The 16,780-nt window shown below is 43.9% G+C and overlaps 1 protein-coding gene across 2 annotated transcripts in view; it reads left to right on the plus strand.

Annotated features, from left to right (window-relative positions):
- The window catches only part of STOX1 (storkhead box 1), a 382,812-nt gene that overhangs the window by 195,678 nt on the left and 170,354 nt on the right, over positions 1-16,780 (plus strand). For both annotated transcript variants that reach the window (XM_069240505.1, XM_069240504.1), the window contains exon 3: positions 4,994-7,334. In XM_069240505.1, coding sequence (XP_069096606.1) covers positions 4,994-7,334 — 2,341 coding nt within the window. The remainder of the gene's footprint in view (positions 1-4,993; positions 7,335-16,780) is intronic.

Consider the following 16,780-nt stretch of genomic DNA (forward strand, 5'->3'; position numbering starts at 1 on the left):
AACACAACTCTTCCAAAAAGAGCAACTGTGGATCTTTAAGTTGCACACATCCGCTGTAGCTTTGATTGACAAAGTACCATGGTTTCGGTTAAAATGATAGGAGACCACCCTTATAATGATAAGCATCGACACAAACAAATTGAAACACAAGATCAGAAAGTGTTGTCCGAGTGTGTATTCTTCAAAACCAAACCAAGGGAGATAACTGTCCTCCATCAGATGGCAGTTGTCCCCATACATTAGCCAACAAAATGGACATGCTTCCATGAACCACACCAAATTGAGAATAACAAATTTATACTCAACTATGCATTTCCCAAATCTGACTGAAATGTAGGGACTGTTAATTTCATAACAACGTGATTCTCAGTAGTGGGAAGAATGTATATACACCACCACATTGAGGCCCACAGTTGCCTTGAACAAACAAATATGGACCACTCTAAGATGACTCCAATCGGATTCCGCATTGACACTCCATCGCATCACAAAAGGGATGTCATTTATAGTGACAAAAAGTAAGAAATGAGTTTAGACTGAGACCACAAAAAAAGCATGATAAAAAAAATATATATATATATATATATATATATACACAGGGAGTGCAGAATTATTAGGCAAATGAGTATTTTGACCACATCATCCTCTTTATGCATGTTGTCTTACTCCAAGCTGTATAGGCTCGAAAGCCTACTACCAATTAAGCATATTAGGTGATGTGCATCTCTGTAATGAGAAGGGGTGTGGTCTAATGACATCAACACCCTATATCAGGTGTGCATAATTATTAGGCAACTTCCTTTCCTTTGGCAAAATGGGTCAAAAGAAGGACTTGACAGGCTCAGAAAAGTCAAAAATAGTGAGATATCTTGCAGAGGGATGCAGCACTCTTAAAATTGCAAAGCTTCTGAAGCGTGATCATCGAACAATCAAGCGTTACATTCAAAATAGGCAACAGGGTCGCAAGAAGCGTGTGGAAAAACCAAGGCGCAAAATAACTGCCCATGAACTGAGAAAAGTCAAGCGTGCAGCTGCCACGATGCCACTTGCCACCAGTTTGGCCATATTTCAGAGCTGCAACATCACTGGAGTGCCCAAAAGCACAAGCTGTGCAATACTCAGAGACATGGCCAAGGTAAGAAAGGCTGAAAGACGACCACCACTGAACAAGACACACAAGCTGAAACGTCAAGACTGGGCCAAGAAATATCTCAAGACTGATTTTTCTAAGGTTTTATGGACTGATGAAATGAGAGTGAGTCTTGATGGGCCAGATGGATGGGCCCGTGGCTGGATTGGTAAAGGGCAGAGAGCTCCAGTCCGACTTAGACGCCAGCAAGGTGGAGGTGGAGTACTGGTTTGGGCTGGTATCATCAAAGATGAGCTTGTGGGGCCTTTTCGGGTTGAGGATGGAGTCAAGCTCAACTCCCAGTCCTACTGCCAGTTCCTGGAAGACACCTTCAAGCAGTGGTACAGGAAGAAGTCTGCATCCTTCAAGAAAAACATGATTTTCATGCAGGACAATGCTCCATCACACGCGTCCAAGTACTCCACAGCGTGGCTGGCAAGAAAGGGTATAAAAGAAGGAAATCTAATGACATGGCCTCCTTGTTCACCTGATCTGAACCCCATTGAGAACCTGTGGTCCATCATCAAATGTGAGATTTACAAGGAGGGAAAACAGTACACCTCTCTGAACAGTGTCTGGGAGGCTGTGGTTGCTGCTGCACGCAATGTTGATGGTGAACAGATCAAAACACTGACAGAATCCATGGATGGCAGGCTTTTGAGTGTCCTTGCAAAGAAAGGTGGCTATATTGGTCACTGATTTGTTTTTGTTTTGTTTTTAAATGTCAGAAATGTATATTTGTGAATGTTGAGATGTTATATTGGTTTCACTGGTAATAATAAATAATTGAAATGGGTATATATATTTTTTTGTTAAGTTGCCTAATAATTATGCACAGTAATAGTCACCTGCACACACAGATATCCCCCTAACATAGCTAAAACTAAAAACAAACTAAAAACTACTTCCAAAAATATTCAGCTTTGATATTAATGAGTTTTTTGGGTTCATTGAGAACATGGTTGTTGTTCAATAATACAATTAATCCTCAAAAATACAACTTGCCTAATAATTCTGCACTCCCTGTATATATATATATATGTGTGTATGTGTGTCTTTCTATGTGCCTATGCATGTTCATTTGTTTTTCTAGTTCTCCAGATTATTATGACATAAGTTCCCAAAATATGGGACACACCTAAAGGTTCCTGCAGGTACACAGAGCAGATTCATTATTTGATAAGGCTATAAGAACCGGATAATCCCAGCCCCCTGATATACGTCCATAAACTAGTTGTTGTCCAGAGATTTTCATTTTTGATTTGTGTTTGAGATGAGATTAAAGAAGCAGAAGCTTGCCACCCATAAAAATGTATTTAGCTCTAGTAAGGAGTTGCCTGTTGGGGATCCCCAGTTGGTTGGAGGGGGGATATTGTTTTCATATGACGACCTTAATTTTAAGTGCCTCCTGCGAAAACAATATCCCCCCTCTTGTTATTATCTTAACTTTTTCTTTTCCCAGCATTGGCTTTGGGGGTTACTGCCTCAACTATGGTTTGAATCAACATTTGGGGGAAGCTGGTGAGATCTTTAGAAGGGCCATCACAAAAGACAACAGGAGAAAGTAGGACTGTAGGTAAAACTGCCTTTGTTGCCTGCCATATGTTTCCCTCATGACCCTCCATCTCTTGCATCAAGGCTGGAATTAAGGCTAAGTCACAGGGCTGGGGTGCAGATAAAGACAGCCTTCTATCAGCAAGTTGGGTCTCTTTAGTAAGAACACCCACAGCTCTTTGCAAAAAGCCATCCAAAGTGGTATTGGCAGTAAATGCAACCAATGCAATTTTATGTTTGCCTGTAATTATTCTTTATGAAAATGTCTCTTCGCACACAGACCAGTGCTAACACAAGTTCAAACATACGGAAGGGCACTGAGACAGCCAAAAACTCCCTTTTTTCAAAGGTTCACATTACCGTAACAATCACTGGGCCTTCAACCCTCCAGTCCTTGAAGAATGGAGCAACAGGTGAAGGGGGAGGGGAAGGCTGGCCTCACCCACCCACAGACGGGCACAGGCGAGCCCACTTTTGGCCCAGTCTTTGCCTGAGCACCCAACTAGTTCCTTTATGCACCTCTGGGCACGTATGCTGTGTAGGAGCAGCCCTCCTGCTGTGTGGGCTGACGGATGATTAAGTCCTGGCCCCCGGCCCGTATGCAACTGTATGAGACTTATAGCTCCAACATGGGCACGACAACCATGGATCAAAACATTGTTGGTGTTCTCCCTAGTACATCACAGGAAGGGAAGCTTCCAAACATTCCAGATCTTCTCACTCTTTTGGGGGCAGAGTCAGGCACCCCGATGCTCAGTAGCACAATCTTGCAGTCTGCCTCCTGAAGTTGTAGAACTCAATTAATTCAAGAACGTATGGACATTCTAAAGGAAGCCCGAAGACAAACTACAAGAGAACGTTAAGCAGTAAATTTGAAACACTTTGTTCACTATTGTGCTACAAACAACATAAATCCTTCAGCAAGTGTATTACTTGTTACATCTTTAAAAAACACGTTTAGCTTACAAATCTATAAAGCTACATTTAGCATCAGTTGCTGGATACCTACAAAACAGAAAACAATGGTCACTTTTCCGCATACCTGTCATAAAAGCATTTATGGAGGCACTCGAGTCATTCCACCACATAGACCTATTAGAACCATCCTCGAACTTAAACGTTGTGTTGACATGATTGTCTGCACCATTTGAACATATGCATAAATACCAGCTACATTTTTTAACATGAAAAGTGGCTTTCCTTGTCACAACTACATCACTAAGAAAAGTAAGCGAAATACATGTACTGACTATTTAGCAATCTTATTTCCAAGTATTCCCAGACAAGGTCGCCTGAAAACAAACCAAAAGGTTCTGCCAAAAGTTATATCGCCTTTCCACTTAAATTAGACTTTGGATCTACCAGTTGTCTTTCCAAACCCAGAAACAGTTGCAGAAAGGGCATTGCATACACTAGATGCTAAACTTGCCATATGTGCCATGTGGAAAGAACAAAAACCGTTAAAAAAAGGCAACTATTTGTCACTTTTTCAAACCCAAGGAATTATAATTCCATCTCAAAAGCAGGAATTGTTAGATGGGTAGTTAGATGTATACAAATTTGCTAAATTGAAGCAAAATTAAAATTACCCATAATGCCAAGGCTTATTCCACTAGGAGACAAGGATCATTAATGGCTTTTTTGGGAACTATCCTGCTAACAGACATTTGTAAAGCTGCAACATGGACAAATCCACACTCTTTATACCAAACACTATTGTATAGATGTACAATCCAGACAAGCTCTAGTGGAACAACAGTTCTACTTGCATTATTTCAGGCAGATGCACAATTCGATGCTTAACGCTAAAGCAAGAGGAGTACTGCTTTGTCTATGCATAGCATGTGTATCTGCAGCCAACACATGCTACAAATGGATTATGTTCACGTACCCTGTAGCATCTATTCATAGTGTGTAATGCTGAGGATTTACAAGCACTCTCACACCTCCCCAGCAGGTATTAGATAGTTGAATATATACACAATACATTCAAGCATGTTCAACAGCTAACGTTAACTTAGCAGTCCATACACTCACTTCCTAAATGGCAGGAAAAAAAACTAAACAATCTAACAAAGGAGCTGTTGAACACGCACAATGTCTCAAGATTAGTTTACTAGATTACAGTAGTGTGCATAGTATGTGAATCTGCACCACTACAGGCTACGAGTAGATGCCCTTCAGGGTATGTAACATAATCCTTTTTTACCACCAACTAATTTTACAAATAAAATTTGATGTCAAATATTTCATAGTATGTGTTTATTACCAGATTTATAACTAACGTTAAAAATGTTCTGTTCCTTCTAGGCATGGCAACACCCCCACAAGATGTTCTCTACAGTACGCTTGGAAATCTGATAAAAGAAAGAAAGATTTATCATACAGGAGAGGGATACTTTATTGTCACGCCACAGACCTACTTCATCACAAATAATGGAGAAAATGACAACAAATGGCATGTCTCTGAGGATAATCCTCCTTTGTCACCATGTGTCACATATCTTGTAAGCATGACAAGCTGCACAGACATGGCTAAAGGCAACCTTCCCACTGTTTCTCATTGCCCATCCTGTCACTGTTATTCAGATCCTTTAATGCTAAATGTACCAGAACAATCCCTCATTATACATGAGCAGAAAGATACAAAAGTCCCCCACGAACAGGCACCTTGGATTCAGACTTGTGCAGTGACTTCTTCAGTTGCGCACAGCACCTGTGAACAATCAAAGCCATCCGTTTCAATGAAGCAAAGAGAAAAATGCAGCCGGAAGTTTGTTCTTGGACTTTTTCGACGTACTTTGTCTAAAAAAGAAAAATCCAAGAAGCAATATACAACTTTTGCAGCACAGTTTCCACCTGAGGAATGGCCAGTTAGGGACGAAGACAACGTAGACAACATTCCACGTGACATTGAACATGAAATAATAAAGCGTATTAATCCTGTCCTAACAGTGGACAATCTAGTGAAGCATACAGTGCTAATGCAAAAAGCTGAGCGGCAGAAGAAATATTTCAGTAAGGGCACCTCAACTGAAGTGCTGACAGCCAGGCAGAAACATTACCCCAAAACAGGTCTGAGAAAGAAAATCAATAAATCCACCCAGCACCGTAAGATACTGCAAGTGGGCAAAGAAAAGTACCTTTTCAAAAATCAGAAAGAATTGCTGGTTGAAGAGTCAGTACCTTCTCATGACTACCAAAGGGAGCATTTGCCTGTCCATCCCAGTTGTGTCAACAATTCTAGTCTGACGCTTAAAAAACAATTTAAGACAAAGAATGCTCTGAACGGAGAATCCCATTGTATTTACAAAAAACGTATTGATAATCCGTTTCAAGGTGCCGTTCCTAGCCCCAGAGCCCATCAAAAATGTGAAATGAGAAAGCCCAGAAGCGGGAAGGAAGAAAGCAGTGATCAGAGGTCGAGATCCCTGGATTTCAGGACAGCAAAATGCATTTCAAATGAAGAGAAACATTCTAACGTTGAGAGACTTACTATTGAGAGTAAAGAGTATAACCCTTTTCCCATAAAATGTGTCACGGTGAATATTCTCAAATACCCTTCTAGTTACCGTGATTCAACAGAGGATCCATGTAAACCTAAACATTTTGGAGAATACCCCTCTAATCTTAATTTAACTTGTGTGAAGCCTCCAAATGAAAGGGAAAACCGTCAAAACAAAGCCCTCATGAATGACGATGTCCTTGCTGGGAATCAAAAAGAAGCAATTAAGCATCCACAGACATCAAAGGGCACATATCCATATGATGGGCCGTCTGTTTTATATGGGTTAGCTCAAAAAACAGCATCTCACTGTCACACTGTTGGCATTTTTGATAAGTTTAGGCTTGTTGAAAAAATAACTGTCCCAAATCAGGCTGGTGAACCAAAACATAGCATATCCACTGACACTGCATGCTCCGAGCTAATTGATACAGCATGTGAAGGCTGTGCTGATGATGATCTGAGCTTCTATGAAAAGGATGTGCAAGATGATGTCTGTAGCTCTTTGTATCTTGAAGAGAACGACTCTGATGAGAACCTTGGAATGCGGCAAGTGCTGCATGGGCACATACATCACATGTTTACGGATACTTGGGACATCAGCAACAAGAAGGTAGCACAAACAACTGGAATACCAAACAGCTGGAACCGTCAAGTAATCTCCCCTCAGTACAGTGGTGAAGTGCACAGTTTTGATCTGTCTTATGTCAAAGAAAGAAATCGGCAGTCTGATCTGCAGGAAACTCTGACCTCCTCTCAATGTCAAGGTCTTAATGAAGAAATGTACCTGCAAAATGAAACCTCTCCGTCTTTTTATGAAAAGACTGATGATGGGAGTCTCCTAAATGAACATCTGCAGGTTTCAAATATTGTTGATGCCAGTATCTTTGACTACTATAATGAAAGTGACATGGGTTCACAAGCTGAAGTTCTGCAGAAATCCTCCAATGAAATTGAAGAAAAATCGGTATGCTGGAGTTCGGACCAACAGACTGAGGAAATGAGGGAGCATTTTGAGCAAAATTTCAAGCTTTTTAACACTGCACACCACACAGTTATGCCTTCAGGCTGCCAGAGAGAACCAAATCGCTTGGAGGGAACAGAAAATCTCAGTAATACAGGAGACAGTGGAATTGATTCTCCAAGGTGAGATAAAATGTTCTGAGCCTTACTTTGTTCAAAAAAGTATTTGGTGCCTGAAGTTGCATAGGTAGTTTTCAGATGGTGTTGAAAACTCCAACTACTTCATTAATTAGTTTTCTAGGCACATAAAAGAAAGAAAAAAATCACATTGCAACCCCTCCCTCATAGTTACACTGTGAAAAAGTGGGAAGGTAACACAGTAGAATCAAAAATGAAGAACACGGAGTTTGAATGTAATTAAGTACAAGGCCAATGTAATGCTATTTTCAAACGGTCTAACAATGCCATTTTTTTTTTTTGCTTGAATCTGTTGTTATTATTATTTTAGTAAATTCAGAGTTGCAGTACAACATAGTCTGGAAAAGGATAACTTGTGCATTACAAGCATTTAAATCACATAGCTGCATTCCAAGGTAGCGATTCAGCATAAATTGTGTGCAGTAACCATACAAATATAAAACAACAGGTAACTACTTGGAGTCTGCCCTGAGCACTCTTCGACCCCCCCCCCGTAGTCACAGCACATCTCTCTCGCCCAACACCCATCTCCACCAGTCCACAAGGGACTGGCTCCTTTCCTTAGAGCAGAGACCAAGGCCGTGCATGCATGCCTCAACAGGTGCAGTGGTCAGCACCTGTGCATGGGCAGGTCATCCATTGGGCCACAGTGTATCGTTGGTCTCAGTATTATCTGTTTGGCTGCTGCCCCGCCCGCCTCAGCTCATCAAGCATCACATCCCAACTGGTAGCTAAGGTATGTATCCGGAGACCCAGACTGACCTCCCTACTCAACGCCACTCCCTTCACCCCCACCCACACTGCAAAGGAATTCTCCCATGCCGCTAACACGGGCAGGACTGTAGCTTTCCAACCCCTTGGTGATGAGGCGCTAGGAAGTTAGGAGCCCAAGATCAAGAAATCTCAACGAGGCTTTATGCCCTTTGGCCCAGGGGAATATACGCAGGAGGCAAGCCTCCCATGTGGACAGAAGTGGTTGTGATGTACTGTCAATACAATAAGAATTTCCCTCTGGGTAGACCCGTCGCCTCTGTCAGCGTAGTAAATGAGATGAGTGTACCCTCCTCATATAGATTGCCCAGTGTATGTATCTCAGCCGCGTGCCAGGCTCTTAGCATGGCCCTGCTTGTGGGCTGCATCTGCGTGGCGTCACCCAACAGTACTATGGCAGGTGCCTAGGGGATGGTCGAGCACCTGAGGTGCAAAACTCTGTGGTAGCAGCGGTGTGCCACGCTCAACAGGGGCACTTCTGGCTGCCTTGGTTTTGTAAGGAGGTGGAAGTGGTGTAGAATTTCGGACAATGTCCAAGGAGGTGCCTTAATCGCCGTGTCTGCCAGTAGGCCACCACATAGCCACCGCGCTACCCACTGAAGCTGGGAGGCCAAGTAATACTGCTCCATGTTCGGCTCTGCCAGGCCTCCCCTGTCCAGGAGCAAGTACAGCTTCTTCAGGTCTACTCTACAGCAGCCCTTACACCAGAGGAATTCCCTGATCTGGGTCTCCAGTTCCCGAAAGAATTTTTCTGGAACATAGTAGGGTAGATTAAAGAAATAATAGAGCAGTCGGGGAGAACTACAATTTTTAAGAGGGCAGTTGTGCCCATCACTGATAGGGGCATAGTTTTCCAAAACATCATCTTAGCTCTAATAGTGTTCACCACCCGTTGAAGGTTACCATTGTGAAGGTCCTCTTCTGCATGGAATATGCTGATGTCAAGATAGTGGAATGTTCTGGGCCATCAGGGGATAGGCACACTATACAGGCTGAGGCCTGGGTCGGGCGTATCAGTGTGAAAAGGAACTAGGCATGACTTCACCCAGTTGACCCGTAGCCCAGAAAGTGTGGCAAAATTTTGTAGGATATCCGCAATATGATATGGGAGCTGTCTCCCAACGGGATGCCCCAAGATTACCCTCTTTGCCGGAGTACAACCACCAAGGGTTCTGTGGCAAGTTAGAATAATAGCGGAGGGAGTGGGCAGCCCTGTCAGGTCCCTCAACCCACCACGATGGGGTCAGAGACATTTGCGACTATCTTAACTCTGAGCTGGGATCGGGTGTATAGTAGTCTTGCCAGGGGCAAGAAGTGAGGGCCTAGTCTGAAGTGCTGCAGTGCCTTAAACAGATAAGGCCACTCCAGGGAATTAAAGGCTTTCTCTAAGTCAAGCACTAGGCAACCTGCCCAGGGCCAGTCCTGAGTCGAGTATCTCATAACCCTGAATAGACGCCTAATATTCAAGGACGTACCATGGTCCGGCACAAATTTGTTTTGGTCCGGGTGGACCAGTTGTTGGTAGTATGGGTGCTAATCGGATCGCCAGGGTTTTGACCTGGATTTTATAGTCTGTGTTGAGCATTGCAAGGGGTCTGTAAGAGCCCAGTGCCTTCGGATCTTTACCAGGTTTCAGGAGTGATACCAGCAGTGCCTACACTGTGACGTAGGCAGAGTTGCGATCCTCAGCACCTCTTCATAAAGGCAGAGAAGATGGGGCGGGATGACAGAGGAAAATGTCTTATAGAATTCCGATGGGAGGCTGTCAGGTCCTGGAGTTTTGCCCGAAATCCGCTCACAGATACTGCCTTATATCTCAAAGCGTTAGGGGTGCGTCCAGTTCTTCATGTTGTTCATCTGTCAAGACAGGCAGAGTATTCAGAGTGAAGAATTCATTATAGTCAGTTAGATTTGCTACCAAAAAAAATGCATATTTGAGACACCTTAACCTTTCCAGCAGAGAGACGTGCTCTTCTTGGGCAGACGCCAACTCCAGAACTCCAGTAGGGTTTTGTATGACACTTAGTTCATACGATAACAGGGACCTTTCTACTCGGGCCAGGTCTTGTTCGATAGATTTGCGCAAATTCCACAGTGTGCCCAGACAGTGTCCCTGTATAGAGACTTCGAACACCTCCCATTCAGTGAGGTTTGACGAAGCAGAACCGACGTTAAGTTCAAAGTATTCAGGGATCGCTTTATCTAGCGTCGCCCTGAACCCGGCGTCCTCCAGTAACTCTGGCCGCAGTCTCCATGTAGGGGTCTCAGGAGGGGTTATGTCCCAGCCCAGCTACAAAATTGTGGGCTATGATCAGAATGAGTGCGACCTAAGTAATCTGTCCACAGAACCGCAGGGGTCAGTTTGGGAGTGCATAATATTCTATCAAGTCTCACATGCAGCTGATGTGGGACCGAGAAGAACGAGTAGACGTTAGCATCAGTATTGTGCTGGCACCTGATATCCAGCAGCCACCACTGTTGGAGCCCTTCTCGCAGAGCATGCACAGCAGTCGCTTTGGACGCAGTGAGTAGCGGGGAGGAGCTGTCCACCTGGAGGTGTAATGCACTGTTAAAATATCCACCCAACAGCTAAGGGGGGTTGCTCCATGGAGAGAGAGCGCTTGAGAGCCTGCTAAGGAAAGAGGCCTGGTCTACATTTGGTGCGTAAACAGTCCCCAGTAATATAATCCATCCTCTCAGTCATCCGCGCACTCACACACATTGTCCCTCAGCATCAATCTTGCAATAGTCGGCCACAAATTGAGTGCCCAGGCGTCTCCAGATCAGGACCCCCCCCAGCGTATGAGGAGTTGCCCTCGCCAGCGCAGCGTAACAGCACAGCTCAAATACGAGGTCACAGCCACCTCAATGATGAATCAGTCATGTATCCTGGGGAGCTAGGCAGGAGTGGGGTCCCCCCACTCTGTCAGCGCTGCTGCAGCACCTGTGGTGTCCCCACGAGTACGCCACTAGCAGCAGAAGCGCGGGGAGGATCAGCACGCCTAGGTCCTCACACGCGATCCACCCCTCCGCGCCATACTTTTCTCGTGCATCATCTCCGCACACACCAACGGGGCCCCACCGCGGAACTCCTCTAACTTGCGACCGCCATCTTGGCCGGCCAACCCACACCCTCCAACGATGTCATTTATAGCCCAGAGGTCTTGTGACATGGGCAAAAAGATATGCTATGATGGTTTTCTGTCAGTTGCCATTTATCGGTTATATAACGCTGATATGCTGCTGAATCATGTACAGGGACTTTCATATAATCTAAGTCTTGTGACACCCAACTTTAGTACTTCGGCTCATAATTTCATGACATGTTAAGTAAGTCACTGCACAGCGCTTATTTTCACATATAATAACTAGATCAAAAGGGGTATCCCAACGGTAAGTTTGCTATGGACGTAGTTTGTCATAACATTGATTAGAAATCAAACTCTGAAAGCAGTTCGATTTCTTTCTTCCTCGTTTTTCGAGTTCTGTGCTTAGTCTTGAGAATGAGCCAGGTTAGTTAGCAGGATGTTGGCAGCATTCATTTTACTGTTCATGAAGATAATTAACACAGGACACTAATTGTTTCCGATTAAAACATTGATTTTCATATAACTTGCAAGTATGATGTAATTGTTTTATGTAATCGTAAAATCAGTTAGTGAAGTGCGTGGAGAGTTTACACCAACACCTGAGATATACTTCTGGAATTTTGACCACCAATCACAGTCAGTCTTGACTCTCAGGCTGCAGAGTCCAATCTCGACTGGTAACAATGAAAACACAATTTCCAATCCTATATACTTATGAAAAGGGAGATTTACCAACAACTTTAATCTCCATGAGACCTTCGTATTGCGCCTTTAATAATTTATTTCTAGGGCTGTATGTGCAAACATAAGTTTACTCAGCGTCTAGGTTATGAAGTGCACGCTTTGCACATCTTCGAAGGTAAGTCTTGTCTTCTCAGTTTCTCCATACTTCAGTTGTAGAGTGGTTTGAGGTAGAAATACACCTGTCCCATACGCACTCAGGCAGGATCACTGAAATTATGCAACTGCAGCATTTTTAACGAAATTATGATTTAGCCACACAGCCCATCAGCTGCTGCATAATTTGCAGATGCAGTTTTTTCCTCAAATAGATTAAAAGTTACTGAAAACGCTGTAACAGGTTTTAGCGCTAAGTGGAAAACGACCCTTCATAAAGGTTAACTCACTGGCGTAACAAAGGCCCCCGAGCTCCAGGGGCCCCCCTCAGGATAGTACACTGTGGACGTGCGACGGGCACCTGGCCTATGAGCTCTTGACGGGGAGGGGCTTCCTCCATGTACTTTGCAAGGTGACCCCCTCAAGTTTCGTCACGCCACTATGTTAACATCTTGTCTTTCAGTTGCGGATTGCTCTAGTTGACCATTAAACTGATACAAATGAGGTGTAACATTTGCCCAGGTATTGTTAATGTGTTAAAAGTACTAAAGAGTGAAGTAATAGTGCCCCAGTTTGCACCCCTTACACCACATAATTTGCCTTTTCTTGCTGCATTATTTAGTCAGCCGCCCCATGTGCGTAATTTGGTCCTCCCCTGCCACGTAATTTAAGTGGGTGTGCTCATAGGTTATTGATTTTCCGATAGGGAAGCTAGCCCTTGGTCGATGTTCTTTTCAGTTCGTGACCTGGGCCTGCACCTGGGCAAAACGCTTCAAGATGAACCGCCCAGACGTTTTCAATAAAAAGGTTAGCAGTGGGTGTAAGTCCCTCCAGAATCCTTACACGACGTCTAAAGGAAAAGACAGCCTAAAAATGTATTAGGGAAATATATTGATTTTAGTTTTTTTGTTAAAATGTGCATAAAATATGAGCCATAATCTGGTCTAGGTGAAGTTTTCTTGCATCCAGTATTGCAGCATCTTTACTTTTATGTAGAGTTTTAACTATTTGTATGGTACCATCCATCTTGTGATATAAAACATGTGCTTGTAGGTGTAAAGTAGCATTCACAGACTGCACTCCTCACTTTTATTTAATTAAATCCTTATTGTAGGAGGCTGGCCTGGTTTTTCGTGGGCAACTAAGGTACTTGCACCTTATACCAATTCCAGTTATCCATTATAAGTGAAATGTAGGCAGTGTTCTAGCAGCTTAGGCTGCCTAGAGGTAGCTGTAGCAGAGCAGCTTAGGCTGAACTATAAGACATGCAAAGCTCCTGCAATACCACTATAGTTACACAGTACTTATACACAATAAAAGACAATACTCAGTGTTACCAAAAATAAAAGTACCTTTTATTTTAGTGACACAAGGCCAAACATATCTTAGAGGCACTACTCCTTCTGGAGGTAAGTATTATAAACAATATATACACTAGTAACCAAAATCAGGTAAGTAAACAGTCATAGGATAGTGAAAACAGTAGAAAATACAATAGATTGTAATGGGCCTAGGGGCAACACAAACAATATACTAAAATAGTGAAATGCGAACGTTGAATTCCCCCCCTAGGCAAGTGTAGTGTGAAGAGGGGCGCTGGGAGTGTAAGAAAACACCAAAGGTAAGTAAAGTACCCCGCCCCAGAGCCCAGGAAAGCGGGAGTAAAGTACAGCAAGGTTCCTCAGGACACACTACAAGTATTGATAGAGGATTTTGCAAGAACCAAGCAAGACTGCAAGCAACAAATGATGGATTCCTGGACCTGAAGACCTGTGGAGAGAGGAGACCAAGTCCAGAAGTCAAAGAAGAGTCCAGGAAGGACAGGAGCCCCTGCCAACCTAGAAGAAGGTGTAAAAGTGGATTCTCCGGTCAGAAGAAAAGTACAGAACTGCACCAAAAAAGATGGCTGCAGGTTCCTGCTTGGTGCAGATGGTGTCTCACCTTGAGTTGTTGGATGCAGGCTGTTTACGTCGCTGGATTCTGCCAACAAGCCTTGGTTCAAGCAAGTATGTGGTTTGCGTAAAAAAGGAGCTACCTGGACCCAGGAGGGACATTGGGGTCTCAACTCTGACTGAGGAGACAGAGGGGGGGGTGGGTTTCAGCACTTCAGAGCGCCCACAGAAGACCAGGCAGCACCCACAGGAGTCCCAGAACATGGGGACAAAGAAGTTGCAAAGTGCAGTCGTTGCAGCACTACACTGGAAGGTCCCATGCCGCGGGAGAACAACTCAGGGAGCTGTGCGTCGCAAGATGGAGTGCTGGTGACCTGGACTATAATGTGCACAAAGGACGCTTGGAAGAAGTGCGCAGAAGCCAAAGGAGCTGCAGGAGGCGCGGTGCACATGGGTACTGTTGCAGCACGGGGAGGCAAGCTTTTATCTCCACCAAATTTGGCAGCTGGACCTTTGGACAGTCTGGGTCACTTCGGTCCACCACATGTGTCACAGGGAGCACGCTTGTCGTCAGGAGAGGAGTCCCAGAATACCGGTTGTCGTCACAGAAGGGTGTCTGAAGAAGCAGTGAAGTGACTCCGTCACTACACAGGAGAATCCTTCAGTTCTTCTGGTGCAGGATGAAGACCGACAGTCCTCAGAGCATGCACACCTTGGAAACTGTTGCAAAAGCTGTCTGGAGCTGAAGTTGCAGGTCACAGGAGTCGTCCTGGATACTTAGTTGCAGTTACAGTGGTCCCTGTAGCAGTCTGCTGTTGATCCGATGGTCAGAAGCTGAAGCAGAGGAGTCCTGGAGGAATCTTGCGAATCGAATCTCAGGAAACACCCAGAGGAGAGACCCTAAATAGCCCTGAGAGGGGGACTGGCTACTTACCCAGGTATGCACCTATCAGGAGGGGTCTCGGACGTCACCTGCTGGCACTGGCCACTCAGAGGTCTCTAGAGGGTCCCCACGCCTTGGAATCCAATATGGCTAATGCCAGGGACACTCTGGAGGAGCTCTGGGCACCACCCCTGGGGTAATGATGGACAGGGGAGTGGTCACTCCCTTTTCCTTTGTCCAGTTTCGCATCAGAGCAGGGACTGGATTATGCCAGGAGGGCACCGTTTGTGCCCTCAAAGCATTTCCAGAGGCAGAACTTCAGTGACACAGTTAAGCACACTGACAACACACATAGTCCACAAACTGTGAACTAGCAGGATCCCAGTGAGACGGCAAAACACACTGCCAAACAGGCAGAAATTGGGGGTAACATGCCAAGAAAGAAGGTACTTTCCTACACTTATTTATAACAAGAAAGGTGCGAGTTAAAACACAAGACAGCCTATCTTCTAAATGTAACTTTCTGCTGGTTCCTGTAGCTTGACAGGTATGACGTTCTTTCTAATTTTGTTGAGATTCCAGTTTTTTTAGACTGTCACAATACTGAATTTTATTTGGCACAATTTTGGCACACAGGTAGTTTCTCAGTGGCTTGTCTTTAAGGAGTGCGGGGTTTCACATTCAGATGACATTGTATCACAACAGATAAGCATCTCATTTACTTATTTCAATTTTATTGCTCTTAAATTTCCAACATTTCTGTTTGAAATTATGTATGCGCATGAACTCGGAGTCTATATTCTCTCTTTCACGCATAGTTAGATGGATAAACATTATTGCGTGATTACTTAAAATCATTGCACAAACTTTTATGTAAATAGTATAAACGACCGAAAGTACATTCCCAGATTAAATCATCATATCTAGCCATATATAGAACACAATAAAAATGAAGTTTTCTCATCATAAATCACCGTTTACCTATGCTTAAGCAATTCTGAATGTCCACTCTCATTCCAATAAAATCAGCAAGTCCTTTAAGATATGCACCTCTTAGCACACATCAACATGAGATAAAACAAGGCACATTATCAAGCGTTGTCATAAAAGCCTAAGATTGATTTAAAGAAAGAAATGAAAGTACCAGTGCCTAAACAGTACATTCCCTCGTTCAAATCATCCACCTAGGATTAGCCGCATTTGACTGTTGTGCATTTGCCTGTTGTGCATTTGCCTGTTGTGCATTTGTTACGTTGTAGTCTTGCAGTATATCTAAGCCCCTATTCAGCCCTATTCGAGACAGTGCTAGCAGAATCAAGTCATCAGCATATTGGATTATAGGGAGCACCGTTTTACCCAATTTCAGGAGGAGTTTATTTCCTTTGAGCAGTTCTGCACCCAGATGGCCCATATGAAGGTTAAAAAGAGTGGGGGCGATAACACAGCCTTGCTTTTAAGCCTCTATTAGTATACATTTTGTGTGTTACATGTGTTTGGGATATCTTGACTTGCACCAATGTGTCAGAATATAGCACAGTAATAGGTGCCATCAACGTTTTGGGTATCCCCCACGCGGCTGGTTTCTTCCAGAGAATGTGGCGCTCAACACCATCAAAAGCCGCACTCTAAACTATAAAGCAAGCACAAAGCGGCTGGGATAAGGACTTCTGTGCCTTTTGACCCAAATATGAGAGGGCAAGAACATTATCTATCGTAGAAGAGCATGATATAAACTCAGTCTCATATATGGGTATAACATTTTTCTGTGATCCAGGTTTCAAGCTCTTGTAAGAGCACCTTTTGCAAAAGCCTTGCCATCCACATCCAGTAGTGCTATCAACCTATAGTTTTCGGGTCAGGTAATATCCCCTTTGTTGTGTATTGGATACATTATTGACCCTTTCCAAGCTCCCTAGACCACAGAAAAATATAAGCAGTCATTAAATGAAATAGTCATAG

Source organism: Pleurodeles waltl, chromosome 6 (assembly GCF_031143425.1).
Source record: "Pleurodeles waltl isolate 20211129_DDA chromosome 6, aPleWal1.hap1.20221129, whole genome shotgun sequence".
Taxonomy (NCBI): domain Eukaryota; kingdom Metazoa; phylum Chordata; class Amphibia; order Caudata; family Salamandridae; genus Pleurodeles; species Pleurodeles waltl.